Source organism: Schistosoma mansoni, chromosome 7 (assembly GCF_000237925.1).
Source record: "Schistosoma mansoni strain Puerto Rico chromosome 7, complete genome".
Classification (NCBI taxonomy): domain Eukaryota; kingdom Metazoa; phylum Platyhelminthes; class Trematoda; order Strigeidida; family Schistosomatidae; genus Schistosoma; species Schistosoma mansoni.
The window spans coordinates 5,906,440-5,922,036 of record NC_031501.1 but is presented as its reverse complement, the minus strand read 5'-3'; the positions used below and the strand labels follow the sequence as shown (position 1 = coordinate 5,922,036).

Genomic DNA, 15,597 nt, shown 5'->3' with positions numbered 1-15,597 from the left:
GCAAGTTGCATTAATTAGTTCACACGGCTCCACTATACTTCAAAATGACTAATAATCTTAGTAACGGCCTCAATCTTTTCAGATGGGTACAACGATTATGCATTATTGTCTAAAGCCAGGTATAATTTGATACACTTCATACTTAATGACAATTGCGTATGTTATTAAGATTTCCAAACCATTCAGATCGCAGCTCAGAAGTCTAAAGGTTAGGCGTTCGCATGCGAAACCGAAGGTCCAGATTACAAGCCGTGCATAACTTCCGCTGAGCAATGGTCATCCAGTGCTTTCAGGTTTCCATTGGTTTTCTGACTAAGATTGGCTGGTAATCTCGGTAAAAAATCAAGTCTTTATAATGTATTTATCTGAATAATATCATAGCACATTTACGAAAGTAATAGATGTTCTAGGCAGCTTAATGAGTGAATATTTGGAAACCTGACAGTAAAGCAACAATAAGTAAAAGAAGTATATGAAGGGGGTAAATTACAGTATCCTATTGCATAGACAACCAGTAAATTTTAAATATATGTACATCAGCTCGATTGGGAAATACGATTTCGCTGGAAATATATTCAAGGAACTTTGTACATTGAAACCCAAGCTGGTTTTAAAACCTTTTTATTAATTGGCTTTCGGTTTCCAATAATCAATGAGAGTTTCCTAAAATAAATAAAAATTTAATCAATAGTACGTAAATTTACATCTGTTTGCGGAAACATAGTATTATACACTACTTTTGGATATTAAGTAGCATAATGATTAAGCATAAAATAAGCTTTTGCATCGGTTACTGACTATAACTAGGCAACCATTATGCACCAGGAGACACTGGATACCTGTTGCATCCTAACATGAGATTCCTCAGTTCGTAACCTGAAATTATGAGGACTATGTAACTTCTACAAACCTACTTATACCCTAATAAAAATGTAAATCGTGAGAAGAGACCAGGTCTCATTATATAGCGTTTTCACTTTAGATATTCGTTTTAACAGATATTATATGAATAACATCCATTTTTATCCATAACGTCAATTTATAATTCAGAAAGGACTTTAAATCCTCAGGAGATTTAAAATCTGTACTGCTCACTGGTATAATCAGACATGTATTATAGTTCCCACTTCAAAAGACCTTAAAAGTCACGGACTGTCCAAGTTTGCAAATGTGTATTGTCAAAAAAACTCATTAATGAGCAATGAAATGTTGTTCAGTTTTAAAAACCTGATTATTTCTAGCTTTGTACTAGCTATTCGAATGATATTTGTTCTTCGTAAAAACAGTCTTCAAAGTACGGAAACATTTAGAAAACTTAATGTAATAAAGATAATGTCCTCATAGTGGGTCATGAGTTTGAGCCGTGGGAGTTATTCTTATGTGTTGTTGGGAGTTCACAAACTAGATAGAAACACCTGTCTAGTCCTTTCTCAATTTCAAAAACAATTTTACAGTCAATTTTAATCCGTCCCAAATAAATCAATACCTAGTTAGTTTGTCACGGAAAAAAGTTGCTATTTACCTTGACTGTTGTTTTCCGAACACCTTCCCATGGATTGTTAGAAAACTCCTCGATTGACGGGAGACTTACACGGCAAAGTATCAAACGCTAATATAATCGTAGATTTAAAAAAGGAAATGATTAAATTTTCAGAAATTGACTGCCATCAAAAGTACGAAAATAATGAAATCTATAAATTTTTCGCGATGAATAACAGTCATCTAGTAATAAAAACAGAATGACTTAAAACGAGCGATAGAGGCACAAATAGGAAGCCATTCAGTGCAGAGGCACATTTTTGACGATTTCATAAATAAATAATGATAACAATGAAACAACTGTATCCTTTAGGAAAAAACTAGAGTGAGTGGTTTCTCGAAATTTTATAGTTAACATCATTAACTGACTTTAGTTAAGTGCTCACTAGTGACTAACTTCGAGAGGTAGAGTTCCAATAGTTCATCTGGAAAGGGGTGAACAATGAAGATCAACCATGTAGAGTATGAGGCAGTTACCCAACGATAGCATTGAGGGAGGGTTGTGTAATATTTTAAATAAATCAAAGTTGAATATGTAAACCATTGGTTATCATACACATTGTTCCCTTTATTATTTTAAAGGAAGCAAGAACGAAGATTGATGCAGAGTAATAAGAATTCATTTTATTTCATTAGATTCTCATCAGCTGCTTACGACCTATAATATTTAAAACCAACGTTATTACAGATATTAACATACTTATAAAGCGAAGATTCCGATAGAGTTAATAAGGTCATAAAAATTTTGTTTAGGATAAATAAAGTTCGGGTGGGAAAGTTCCAGAACGTTAAGACAATCATTACTTAACATTCGTTATCAGCTAGGTAGTCGAAAAGTTTATCCAAAGGATCTGGGTTCGATCCTCGGTGGAGTTATGAATGTGTACTTATGATAAGTCTCCTACTAAGACGAAAGGGATATATACTCCTTCCTGGTTTTCCCTAGTTGTTTAGATAAGTTTATTTTATGATATAAACCATGAAAATATTTGGATTTAAAAACTGTATAAAATTATAAATGTATCTTTCTTCTCTTTTCACAAAAATTCTGTCATCTAAAATGAGAATTCTAGACCAGTTTACTAAAGGTATCTCTTAAAGTTAATAGGAATCCGTACCACTTATAAACTTTAATAAGGGAATTTGATTCTATAAAATTAGCAACCGATAATATCACAGAACTCAATTTCTAAGAGAGAGTCTTGAAAACGCTTAGATCAACGTGTTTCACATTTGAATAAGTGATGTTTGTAGTTGCCAACACATTAACCAGTCACAAATTTGCACATAAATTTTCTTATTTAACTTCACAAAGACTTACTCAACTTTATTTGTATTTTATTCAATAATAACCAATCAATCTCCATATTTCCTATTCTCTAGTGACTAGCTTCGGGAGGAAATTCAAAGAATTATAGTGATCAGTGGAGCTAAACTGTATCAGATGTGAGAAAGATAGCCACCGAAGACAATGGAAGATGTTAAGGCGATTGATTGAAGTTAGATTTGTACGTCAATGGATCTCAGCCCAGTTTTTCAGGAGTTAGGCATACATGAGCAAGACTGAATCCCGTAGGAGAAGTCCCATATTAGGATGCAACGGTTATTTAGTGTTCCCAGGTTCACAATAGTTGTTTACGTTAGATCGATTCTTGATCTCAAATGAAATCCAACAATGACCACAACCTCATACTCACAATATCCAACTGGTTGAAAAATAAGATGACCATTTCAGTCAATAGGCAAGAAGTCTTGTTTAATGTACATTTTGTGGCAGTTGGCACTTGCTAACAAATCGCATTTGTAATCATAACAAAAAATAATGCCCGCCGTTGCATTCAAAATTGTGCCTCCCAGTATTATAGTCTCAGACATTACCAATAATTAAGTCCTCCTCTATGATTAGATATTTTTTCAACCACTCAAGTGGAATTTATACTTACTTGTTCATTAATTTATGATAAAATTACAAAAACGTATATTAATACATGATATGGGCATCCTCAAGTTTAAAAGCAATTGAATATTCAAAATCTTATGGAATATATTTGATACAAGCTATACTAAGAAGGAGGTTATACAGAAAATACAATTAAATAAACTTACTTTGCCAATCGAATGTGCAACACGAACATGTGCAGCTATTGAACTGCAATTCAATTGTTCCCCATCCTTAGCTGTAGAATCTCTATCAACTAGAACACAAAATGAAGCATGTCTCCGATTAGGATCTTCAGCATAAAGTAGGTAATCAGCACCGCCAACACATAATCCGGAGCGTACAATCCAACCCCTAGATCTATAATATATATATACAGCATAACGGCGTAATAAATGAAGCTCCTTTTCTGAATACTTTTCAATCTGTTCTCGTGCTGAGTGAATTTGTAAACACGGTAAATTAACACATCCTGTACACAGACAAAACCAGACCTCAGTCTATATATTGAGAAAATGAGAGAATAAGAAACCACAGGCAATAATTTTACTACTTATTTGATACAAATAGTAGGATATCAAAAAGACAGCCAGAAGATTTTCTTAAAGATGCTAACAACGGAGAAATAATGGAAAGTATGCAGTGCTCAATAGTCGAGATACACTATGGATAAGTAAACAAAATTTCTTCTCGTTATATCCTGAATACTCTTTTTGCTAAAGAATTAAAATGTTATATTTCATTATTAAGAAAGATTTGAGTTATCTTATCGTTTATATTATTGACTGCAATACGATCAGTCTTTATTGATATATGTGTGGATCGCTTCAATATAGCCACAACACAAGCTTATTCAATATATCATATGACAGAGAATGTAAATAACTTAGATATGACTGATATAAATAGGTATTTGAACTCTCTATTTGTTCATATTTAGTCAATCTTAGACATTACATAACGAGATATCCATATTCATTTATGTCTAATATTGTATCTATTGTAATTGTAATGCTTTCAAATTAGTAACAAGCAAACTAATGAATAATATTAGAATTATGGTTTGTTGGTTGTTTAGTTGAGATGAGATAAAAGTTAATTAAACAGATAGATAATATTGAATAAAATCAACTTTTAAATAACAAAGAATGTTTTGTTTAAATGAAAAGCCGAAAAAAGGAGAAAGAGTGAACCATTTCAAATTCCAAACATTTTCATGTTTTAGTCACTTGGAATAAGCTTCAACCGCCGAATGCCTTGGTACCGCCGAGAGTGGGGAGAGTCAGCTCTCCCTCTCCAAATTCTCTCGCCAGGTCACGCGTATATAGCCTCTGCCACAGAAGTCCTACTCACTGCCTTCTCGTAGCATTACTGTTGTTTACGAAATTCAGAGGACAAAAAGCGAATGTCAGGCGCTTTAACCGGGTTAGTGGACACGGAAAGTCCACCTAGGGGAGTTGGAAAACCATCATTCCAAATCAATGGTGCACATGTGCTCCAGGATCCTGAAGGAACATATGGAGTATGAACCAATCGTTGGTCACCGGCTACCATGGGACCACATATTCTGACGTTGCTCAATTACCTTGTGGATTAGACCTTTAGGTTGAAGGCTCCGGGTGTGGCCCCCCTAGAATACCACGTGCTTCGGTTTGGACAATCGAGCGGTATCACAGCCCACACACAAATCAAATGACTTGTGTGGTGCATATGTATTCGGTGCCACTTTGTAACAATATTTGTGTTCAAATAAATAAATAGTACATTCAGCAGAGAATATTGGAGTTTTTAGTTTTCTGATAAAATTTCGTTATTTAAGAAAAAATTAGTTTATTTGAGAAAGAAGCAAAGAATTCTAAAATGGTGAGATTCATGAGTGACTAGATGGTAAGTTAAACGGGATGATTATCGCTACTATGCTCGAATTACACATTATTGCACCCTGACATTGTTATGAATTGACCTAGCCGTCGCCCAATCGTTATGTCTTGATCAAGGTCGTTGCTAATTTGTTATGACCTTACGAATTTAACAAGGACGTAACTTGCGTGAATTATCCGCCAATAGAAATACGACTCCTACGACCTTAACACTGTGACAGTGACGTTCGATTAGTATGAGTAATCTCGAGTCCTTATTGGTCCTTAATCCGCCTAGCCCGTCCACTTGAGTCCAGAACACCAATAGCAGCCTCGGCAATATGAATCGTTTATTTCAAGCATACTTTGTTTATATATCAGACAGACAGGCCACATCACACCATCAAATAGAAAATAATATTTGTACAAAACCAAGCCAAATGTGGCTGTAAGCGTGGGAGACAATAATCAATAAACTGAGTATAACTTAAGAACAGTAAATCATATAATAATAATCAATAGGTCAAAATGAAGCTTACGATAAGATGAACATAGATATACATAATCTAGTTACTGAATAGTTATACAATAAGAATAATAGTCCAATAATAGGTCCTGGGAGTTACCCGTACTTATGTCTTCGCTACTATATAACAGACATAATTTGAAGGATGTTAAAATTGTTAATAACTAATCTTTGGGATACAATAATAACTAAACATAGAACATCGTTAACTTAGAAAGATAATAGTTTCATAAACATAGATCAGAAAGGAATATACAGAAACATTCTTCACGCAACTTTAAATCAGTAAACGAACCTTGCAACCGCCACACTCCATTTTGAAGCAATTTTTTAAAACGACTTTCTAATTATTAATCCACCTTAAATGCATGTTGTTTAGGGAGGGGCAAGGAAAAGAAGATATGGAGTGTAGATATGGCTTACTAGATAGATTACCTTGGATATTCTAAGTGAGTGTTTATAAAATGCTTTTTAATAGCGTTTGTATACATTACCTACTGATTAACTAATTATTCTTATATATTATATCATTCGTAACAGTCAAATAACTGTATAGATGATATTAATCGGTTTAGTATCGAAAACATTCCAGTTTTGCACCAACTACGGTTTATAAGTTACAATGCATTATGGTCTGGTGTTGTAATTTTATACAATCAAATTTGAGTGATAGTACTTATGGAAAAAAAATAAAATTTCGATATTCTGATGATACATCTAGGATTATGGGAATTTGCATGAGCTATCAATCGAACGAAACACGTACACTAACAGAATCAGTGATTTTATTGTAAATAGCTTAAGCGAAACCCAAAAAATAACATTGACTATTAAATGATTTCAAAGTATGATCCTGTCCAATAATTCAAAGAGATTTGATGTTCGTTGTCCTACAATACAAATGGAAGTGTCGAAATATTCGATAACCATTTGGAATTCATTGCTAGCAATCCTCTAACTTTGCTTAAAAATGCTTGTGACTTGGTGGCGATATCAAGACAATCCGCACAGGATGTACATGTGCCAATAAGAGACTGATCAACTCCAGTTCTAGAATATCAGTTAGAAAATCTAAACGACCAATATACATGAATGAAAATTCACTCCATTGCAAAAGCCAGTGGCTATCTGGATTCAGTGGCTAAGTGGATAACGCGATGATGGAGTTTGAAGCGAACCATACGGAGTTAGAGTATCGGAGTGAATATCAGCTCTGTGATGCAGTTAACAGTTTACAGATAGAACGAAAAGTGCGCCTTGGATTCCACTGTCCACCAACATCCAACTCTGTTTAAATTTGATAACAAACATTTGAAACCCACTACATTAAATAAGGCTAAACATGATAAAGTTCAAATGACTAACTACTAAACAACTACTTTTGACTAGACAACACTAATCGTCAACACATTAATCATTGTATATTTACGCATAAGCAACCAAAAAACACCCAAGGGAATAAAAAAAATTACTAGTACATGATACAGAAATAAAATAAAATAACTTCTTTCTATCTTACCAAAGATAATGGGTCCGGTTGTTGACATTCAATGGTTGAATGAAACTGTGAACTTCCATTAACTGGCAAGTAAACGTCTAAACAACCAAGTCCATGGAGTAAGAATAACGTCTAAATTATATAATATACAAACAAATGTATGTCTACATAAATACACAGTATACTAGGCATAATGAAGAAAGATTAGTTCAGTTCCTCAGCTCTAAATTTTTCATACAAGCAATGATTTTTGTAAAAAAAAAAAAGTAAGTCTTACAAATTTCCATTCAAAACGGGGTTGATCGTGGTGCGTTGATTAAGAGACTAACATTGTATTAACCTTTCTCCATTGTAAATTTAACTATTACATATAAAATTAAGAAACAAACTCAGAAAATCTGACTTCGATAACTATGATCTGATCAAGAAAGTATCCCACAACGATATGACTAACGTTTAACTACTAACCTCATATAAAAAAATATTCAAGAATAACCGATTATATATAAAGTAACTAAAACATACTTCTACATCATTCAATATTAAATGTGTAACGTCCGTTTCATTGGAACTATTTTCACCTGATTTTTCAATACCTTTTGAAATATAAAAATCATGAATTGATATCTCTGCATCTGACGTATCCCCGCCGTCATCATCATCAACATTATCATCACTGTCGTCATCATCTGTACTGTATTCTCTAAATAAAATAAAGAAATGCTAATATATTTTTAAAATTTATTTTAATCACATACATTTAATGGTTATTCAAGTTTCTAATAAACACAATCATTATTTATAAAAGTAATTATGATCAGGCAGTAAATTTGTCAACCAAACCAACTAACAACAAAGTTTGTACGCAGCTTGATTTTGTGAGCTCTTGGGTTGTTGCTATTGTAGTTGAGAATTTGATCAGTGTGGGTGGGCTTCCTGTACACTTGAGTCTCCAGTTTACCTGTGTCGGCTCTGGTGATTAATATATCCAAGAAGGATAGCTTGTCGTTCGACTCTTGTTCCATGGTGAAATTGATGTCATTGAGGACGTTGTTGATCAGTCTGTAGGTGTTTTCTAGTTCATCGTTTTTGACGATGACGAATGTGTCGTCTACATAACGAATCCAATTTTTCGGCTTGATCACTGATAAGATCGCAGTTCCTAGTCTTTGCATTTCTGCTTCTGCGATATTGGTGATCCCATCGGTGTCCTTTCTGTTTGTTCGTAGATTTTGTTGTTCAAATGAAAATATGTCGTTAGGCATAAATCTTTATAAATGTGTCAGTAAAACTATTGTCTGGTCCAGATACTGGTATATTTGTGCTTAACATGATCAAGCCTAGTGTTAGTATTATCAAGTGTGCCGATCGAGAGCCAAATCTAGTGTTGTAGTATTATTGTACATTAGCATCGAAGACAAATCTCTATATCAATTTTACCGCAGAAATAAATAACATCAGTAATATTATTCTTCACTTACTTAGGTACAGTGTTGGTTTTATTACGAAGATTAAAATCATCATTCTGACTAAAACCGTAACAACCCTAGTAACGAAGAGATAAGAATTTTAAAAAATTACAATGTTTACGCGTTTGAAATATACAAAAACAAGTCGGACTGTGAAGTTCAGGTACATTCAATTTAATTCTGTAACGTAACTTTACCAGCTTTACTGATTTATTCCGTTTATTTATGGACTGGAAAAATGCCTCATCTATCGCAATAGAGATAGGTTATGATTCGGCATACGTAATACATAATGTCCTGGCCAACTCGATCAATGAAGATTAGCTGCACACTCAACCAATTGGCCACTTTTAACCTAGTCTCTTGCGTTCAATCTCATTTTTCCATGAAGAAAGATATTGTGCTTTGGATTATCTTGCATCGGTATGGTGTAAGATTAATTGAAAACTCACTAAATAATCATCAATTCACCAATTTTGAGTCAGGTAGTTCAAAACCGCACCCACAAAGACCTTAGTTATAGAATGAAAATCTTCAAAAAGTTTCACTTTTGAACAGTTATCTAGAGTAAAATGTTATTATGATACTAAGAGTCCCAATGTTTAGTCAGTCATAATCAACACAGGATCTGGCAAAAAATAGATCGGCTCAAACTTTTATACAACATCATGAGATTAAGGTTAAATTTATATGACGATTAGCAAAGTGGTCAAAATAAACGATAGTACAGAATGTACTGGACATAAAAAAAAATATGATCCAAAGAGAAAGAACGGAATAATTATGTAATAAAATGGCGAAATTTAAACCATCGAGAACATAAAGAGTAAATGAATACACAACATTGTGACCGATCATTTGAACCGCTTAACACACCAAAATAATCTACACCTTTCTAACAAGCAACACATTGAGTGTCATTAACTTCATAAACTGATGTCATCGAATTATAGCAATTAAGATTGGTCGAATACTAGTACAATTCATTTGATTAAAACAGTCAATGACATTAATTATAACAAGTATGTTATATAGTAGTATATTATTTCGAGAAAAGAAACAAATCACAAAACGTTATCCTCTATTTCTAATGATATACATTTAAAGATAAATTAATAACTTACACATATGGTACCTTCAATATATACAATACATGAATACAGTTACATACAGTTAATATACACAACCATCATCCCAATGTAGAGTGTATTCAGCAAAACAATCGATAGAATAACTTTTTCTTCACAAAGAAAAACCAGAATATTTTTTACTTTATGTATCACGTGTGTATAAATAATTCAGTATACTTAGAAACATGAATGTAGGTCACTACTAACTAATAATCGTAATAATAATAGAATCACAAGATTTGGAATTTAAAAAATGTCACTTTATTCTGAAAATGAAGAAACATTATCACAAATGGATCATCAAAGATCAAAGTGTTATGATCTAACAACAACTGATTAAGATATTAGGCTTGTTTTAAAAAAAAAAAGGTTAAAAATAATTTCTGTCAATTATTCATTTAGAATTTTCAAAGTTATTATAATCATACATATTTGTTAACTTCAATGGTGTTCATTATTGTTTGTTTGTGTTGTCAGCTTAAATCTATTTGTTTAAAGACTTTTTTTTAATGAAGTGTTATTTTCAGAAAAAAGATTGTAGTAATTTAATAGTTGGATTCATGAGTCAATTAAAGCTAGATCATCATAGAAAATCTGGAAGCATTGGACACCGTTTCGTCCTAATATGAGACTCTTCAGCAGTGAGCATCCACGATCTCGCACTCAGGAGTCAAACCCAGGACCTGCGGTCTCACGGGCGAGATATGACTTTAAAAATTCGATAATCTGTAAATATTAAGTTAATTTCAATTTCGTTTTCATGATGAACTAAATTCAATTGTTAGAATGAGTAAAGTGAAAGAACAAATCGGATATTAAAGAGAGGTTTCAGGATCATGGTAGTTATTTGAATGAGAAGTGAGGAAATTTATTCAAAATCGTACCTTATCAACATCTCAATTTCACTAACAGATTGTCTCAATCTTACGATTGTGTCACTACTAATAATTATCGTATACCACATGGGCTTATTGAGTCGTCATTTTACCATTTAGCGTAACATACTCCCTAAAAGATTCTTTCGAATACGTTGTTTTGAACAATCTCTCAAGCTACAGTGTAACTTAAACATGCCAAACACTGAATGTTGCATGATGTTTATCGAAAAAATCGTTGTTGATTTTAAAGATGATGTAATAACGTATGTCCAGGACAGAGGATTGTTTCAGTAATCTATTTAAGTGCGACTGTAGACAAGTATTGTAAAAGAAATGTAAAGACAGACGAGTATTCAAAAACAGATAGCTATGAAAAATTGGTAAGGTAATTTACTGGTTAGGCCAACTTTCTTATCACAAAGAAGACCATATGTTGAACTGCAAATAATATCCTGTGAAATTAAATCAATCCATCACTGAAAAGTAAGGCATTACGCTATACAGAAAAGTATTGCAACAATGAACACTATGAAACATTAGAATATTTGGTGTAAAGTGAGATTATTCGAGTTTAAAATGTGACTTCGTTTAGTTCCCTCTAATTTTAACCAACTATTTCATAAAGGCAATATGATTGAAGAACTATCAATTCAACTGATATAATAAATTATGAATGATTCAAATAAATTAACAACGAAAAAATTTACATTATGTTATTTACTAATTCTCTATGATTAGAGAACAGTTACATTTGCCTATCAAGTAAATAAATAATGCATATGATATCCTATATGAGTGAATGCTATGATCTAGCCAATAGCTTCATCAATCTAAATGCTGATACAACTGGATGGAAAATTTTATGGCTGGTTAGAACAGATACCCATCATCCAGAAGATACAGGTGTTTATTAACAGTTGTCTACGCAAGATACTTCAGATCCATTGGCCAGACACTATCAGCAACATTCTATTGTGGGAGAGAACAAACCAGATTTCAGTGGAGGAAGAAAGTAGGAAGAAGCGCTGGAAGTGGATAGGACACACATTGAGGAAATCACCCAGCTGCGTCACAAGACAAGTCCTCACGTGGAATCCTGAAGGCCGAAGGAAAAGAGCAAGACCAAAGGACACATGAAACCGAGAAATGGAGACAGACATGAGAAGAATGAATAAAAGATGGATAGAAGTAGAAAGGAAGGTGCAGGACAGAGTGGGTTAGAGAAAGCTGGTCGGCGACCTATACTCCATCAGGAGTAACAGGCGTAAGTAAGAACAGATATCGACTACTATCAGTTGCTGACTGCGCTTAAACACCGCCACCCCCCCCCTACATCAACACTGACAAAGAAATAATCAAATAATCATATGATGAATTATTTGTCACAATCTTGTTTAATTCAATGTAATCTTTTTGTGTTTTTGAATATCTTATAAACAATGGAGAGGAATTTAATATACCTTTTTCATTGAATTACACTCAATCTATGCTATCATTGAAAAGTTCACTTTTAACGTACAATTATGAAGTTAATCAGGATTTATTTGATTAAGACAGTTCTATGAATGCTGACTATTCAAGAGGAAAGCACACTTGCAAATACCATTTTGAAAATGATAATCATACTACATCTAGATAATGACAAAAAACGAATATTAATAGTGTTTACACATAAAAACAACTAGTCAGTGAGATAGAAATATCTTTATTTCTATTTTAGAAATTGTTATGTCCTTATGACCTGTTAATAAATCACGTGACTAAAACGTTAATTAGAACGCTGACTCATTGACCAGACTAATGATGCATAAACCAGTCCAGAGTCAACTCTGAGCTCTGATAGACCCACCAAGATAATAGCTTCTCGACTAACCCAGACGGTTCAGTCCAGAATGTCAATATCAGCCTCCATTATAAGAATCATATATTTCAGACACACTGGGTTTATGTACTAACAAATCATAACGCATCATACCATAAAACAGAAAATAACAATTATAGAAGATCGAGCCAAAAGGTGGCTGTGATTGTGAGAGGCTGTAATTAATAAATTAGGTACAACTAAAGAATAGTAAATTGTATAATAATAGTCAGTAGGTCAAATAAAAGCTTATAATAAAAGGAACATGAATACATATATAGCATAGTTACTTATTATTATTAGTGGCTTTATTTAATTGGTATCAACAAGTAGAACGATGATGATACCACGAACTGATATAAAGAAGTTACCAAAAAATCATGAAGTACTGACAAGCTCATTTACTCCATATCAGGACCTAACAAAGTGCACAAACCAACGACTTTGCATGAATATTTTACGATTTTATTATATTTATTTGAACACAAACATTGGTACAAGTAGGCACCAGATATACATGAGCTACACTGTCCGGAAGCCCAAACCAAAGCAGGTGGTTTTCTTAAATGGCCACTAACCAAGCCTTTGACCTAGAGGTTCAAATCACAAGACGTTGGAGCAACATTAGGAGATTCAGTTTCATGGTAGCCGGTGATCAACAATAGGTTCATATGCTTTTTGTTTCTTCAGCATCCTGAAGCACACGTACACTACTTGTTTGGAATCCGGGCTTTTCAATTCCGATCGGTTGATTCTTCATATACACCAACCCGGTTAAAGCTCTGGATATTCTCTTTTTATCCTTCCGATTTCGCGAACAACCCCGCCACGAAATGACAGTCGGTAGGACTTCCGTGACAGTAGCTGTATACACGTGAACTTCTGAGAGCATTTCGAGAGGGAGAGTGGAATCTCCAGACCCTCGACCATACCAAGGCATTAGGGGACCTATAATAATAATAATAAATGAGGATTGTGAACCGTCTAGGGGGGGGGGCTTTATCTAAAGATACCATAGATAACGCCGCGAGCCTTGAATTCCATCCGTAAATAAAGTCTACAGTGCTTACTTCTAAGAATTGTCAACTTTTACAGTGTGCGTCACTACATTCAATGATTATTCAGTTGGTGAAAGTTTGCCAGTTAGTCATAAAACACTTAGAAACGAACATACATGTGTATCGGTTCGGGTTTCCAAGCTACATTAGTACAGTGAATAGAATTATCAGAAATGCCAGAATAGTAGCAGTCAAAGATCAGATTACTCAAGGTGGTGAAATATATCCTACTTAACAAGATCAAAAATATCTATTCCTCACTGAGATTAAAGTTCACTAACTGTTTTTGAGTAAGACAACAATATGGAGATCAGAAAACATTCACAAATCAAATTTATCCATGATGCACCCTCGTGTATAAGTAAAAGATAGTCATCGTAAAACTGCATACAAGACAATATGATTTTTTACAAAAAGTACTTACTCTTTTTCGAAGTATCTTGATTTGTTCTAAATCAGTTATTAATGTCTTTGCACCATTTAATAAAACCGCTTGAAATGTAAACTGTTCACAACTATTTATACCATCATTATTGTTATCATCATGATCAGAATTGAATCCTGTGAAATCTTCTTTAAGCAATATTGGAAATGGTAAAGTACTACTGCTATTACTACCACTTTCCGACAGAAAACATGATGATGTTGTCGATAATGATGACTGTCGTATTTGCATGGGTTTTTTCAGTTTCGGACGACCTAGAAATACCTCCATTTATCTTAAAGGAATAATATTAGTGAAAGGCAGGTATGAATAAGTCTTTTAAAATAGGTATCAAAGAAGGATTCAAGAGGAAATATTAGGGGAAAAAACATTTATAATAAAATACTTACCCTTAAGATGCTCTAAAAGCTACCACATCGAATAGTAGAGGGTTAATTTATGGTTAAGTAAATACAATTGTTTTTAAACAACTAATCACCGAGTACTGACCTCTGTCATATAGCGTGTCACTAAATGTCACTCCCATTCCCCGTCAACCATTTAAAATCGAACCTAATACAATGTGATATCAAGTTATTCTGAATGATGTTGAAACTTGTATGATGGAATTTGATAAGTCTGGAGAGATAGACAACATGAATGATGGCACGCAGAGAAATATAAAGTGTCAGTCCTCGACATTGTATGAAATCGAACACGAAACTCTCATTATGAGCAAAGATGGATAGTGACTGGCAGTGGAATCCAGGACGCATGTTTCTTCATATTTGGGACTCATCAGCTGGATGAACTTGCATCTCAGAGTTGATGTTCACTCTGGGACTCGAACCCAGCACCGTTCGCTTCAGGCACCATCACGTTATACACTCAGCCACGTCCTGATAAGACGAAACATGCATCCTGGATTCCACTGCTAGCCATCATTCATCTTTGCTTATAATGCTTATGACTTAAGGTTATATCGAGGCAACACGCACAATATGCACATATGTCAATAAGAGACTGATCAACTGCAGTCCAAGACATCAATGAGAAGACTCAATTAAACAATACCAAGTGAATTTAATGAAACTCTCATGCTGACAAAGACAGCATTATGCAACTGAATTTGAATTCAATTGTTCAGATGTTCAATCTCATCAACGATCATTATCCATTGTTGTCAATGCGTTAATACCATCAAATTTTTGCCGAACCTTGTGATTGTACCGGGCGAAAATGGTTATTTATTGCAATTTCGTGAAATTCATCTTGAAACTAACTACCAATAGGTACGCGATAATAATGAAGCAACTTGATTTCATGAAAACTTTGAATAAACATTAAAGATAATTGTGATCTGAGATCATTGAAAGTTAAACTGGTCAAAACAAAAACAGCGATGTGATGTCTTAC

General features: G+C 33.7%; 1 protein-coding gene across 1 annotated transcript; it reads right to left on the bottom strand.

Annotated features, from left to right (window-relative positions):
• Positions 1-531: 531 nt before the first annotated feature.
• Positions 532-14,477, bottom strand: Smp_033140 (hypothetical protein). The gene is made up of 5 exons (XM_018798699.1): positions 14,182-14,477; positions 7,383-7,493; positions 3,646-3,978; positions 1,523-1,609; positions 532-663 (listed from the first exon to the last, which is right to left on the bottom strand). The coding sequence occupies exons 1-5, from the start codon at positions 14,470-14,472 to the stop codon at positions 625-627; spliced, it is 861 nt and encodes a 286-aa protein (XP_018653615.1). The 5' UTR covers positions 14,473-14,477; the 3' UTR covers positions 532-624.
• Between the last annotated feature and the right edge of the window lie 1,120 nt (positions 14,478-15,597).

Excerpts from the sequence above, each read along its gene's own strand:
- Smp_033140 (XM_018798699.1), bottom strand. The coding sequence starts at position 14,472 with ATGGAGGTATTTCTAGGTCGTCCGAAACTGAAAAAACCCATGCAAATA. Across the intron at positions 7,494-14,181 it reads TCAAGATACTTCGAAAAAGA|ACGTTATTCTTACTCCATGG; the intron begins GTAAGTACTTTT and ends TATATAATTTAG. Across the intron at positions 1,610-3,645 it reads TTGCACATTCGATTGGCAAA|CGTTTGATACTTTGCCGTGT; the intron begins GTAAGTTTATTT and ends CGATTATATTAG.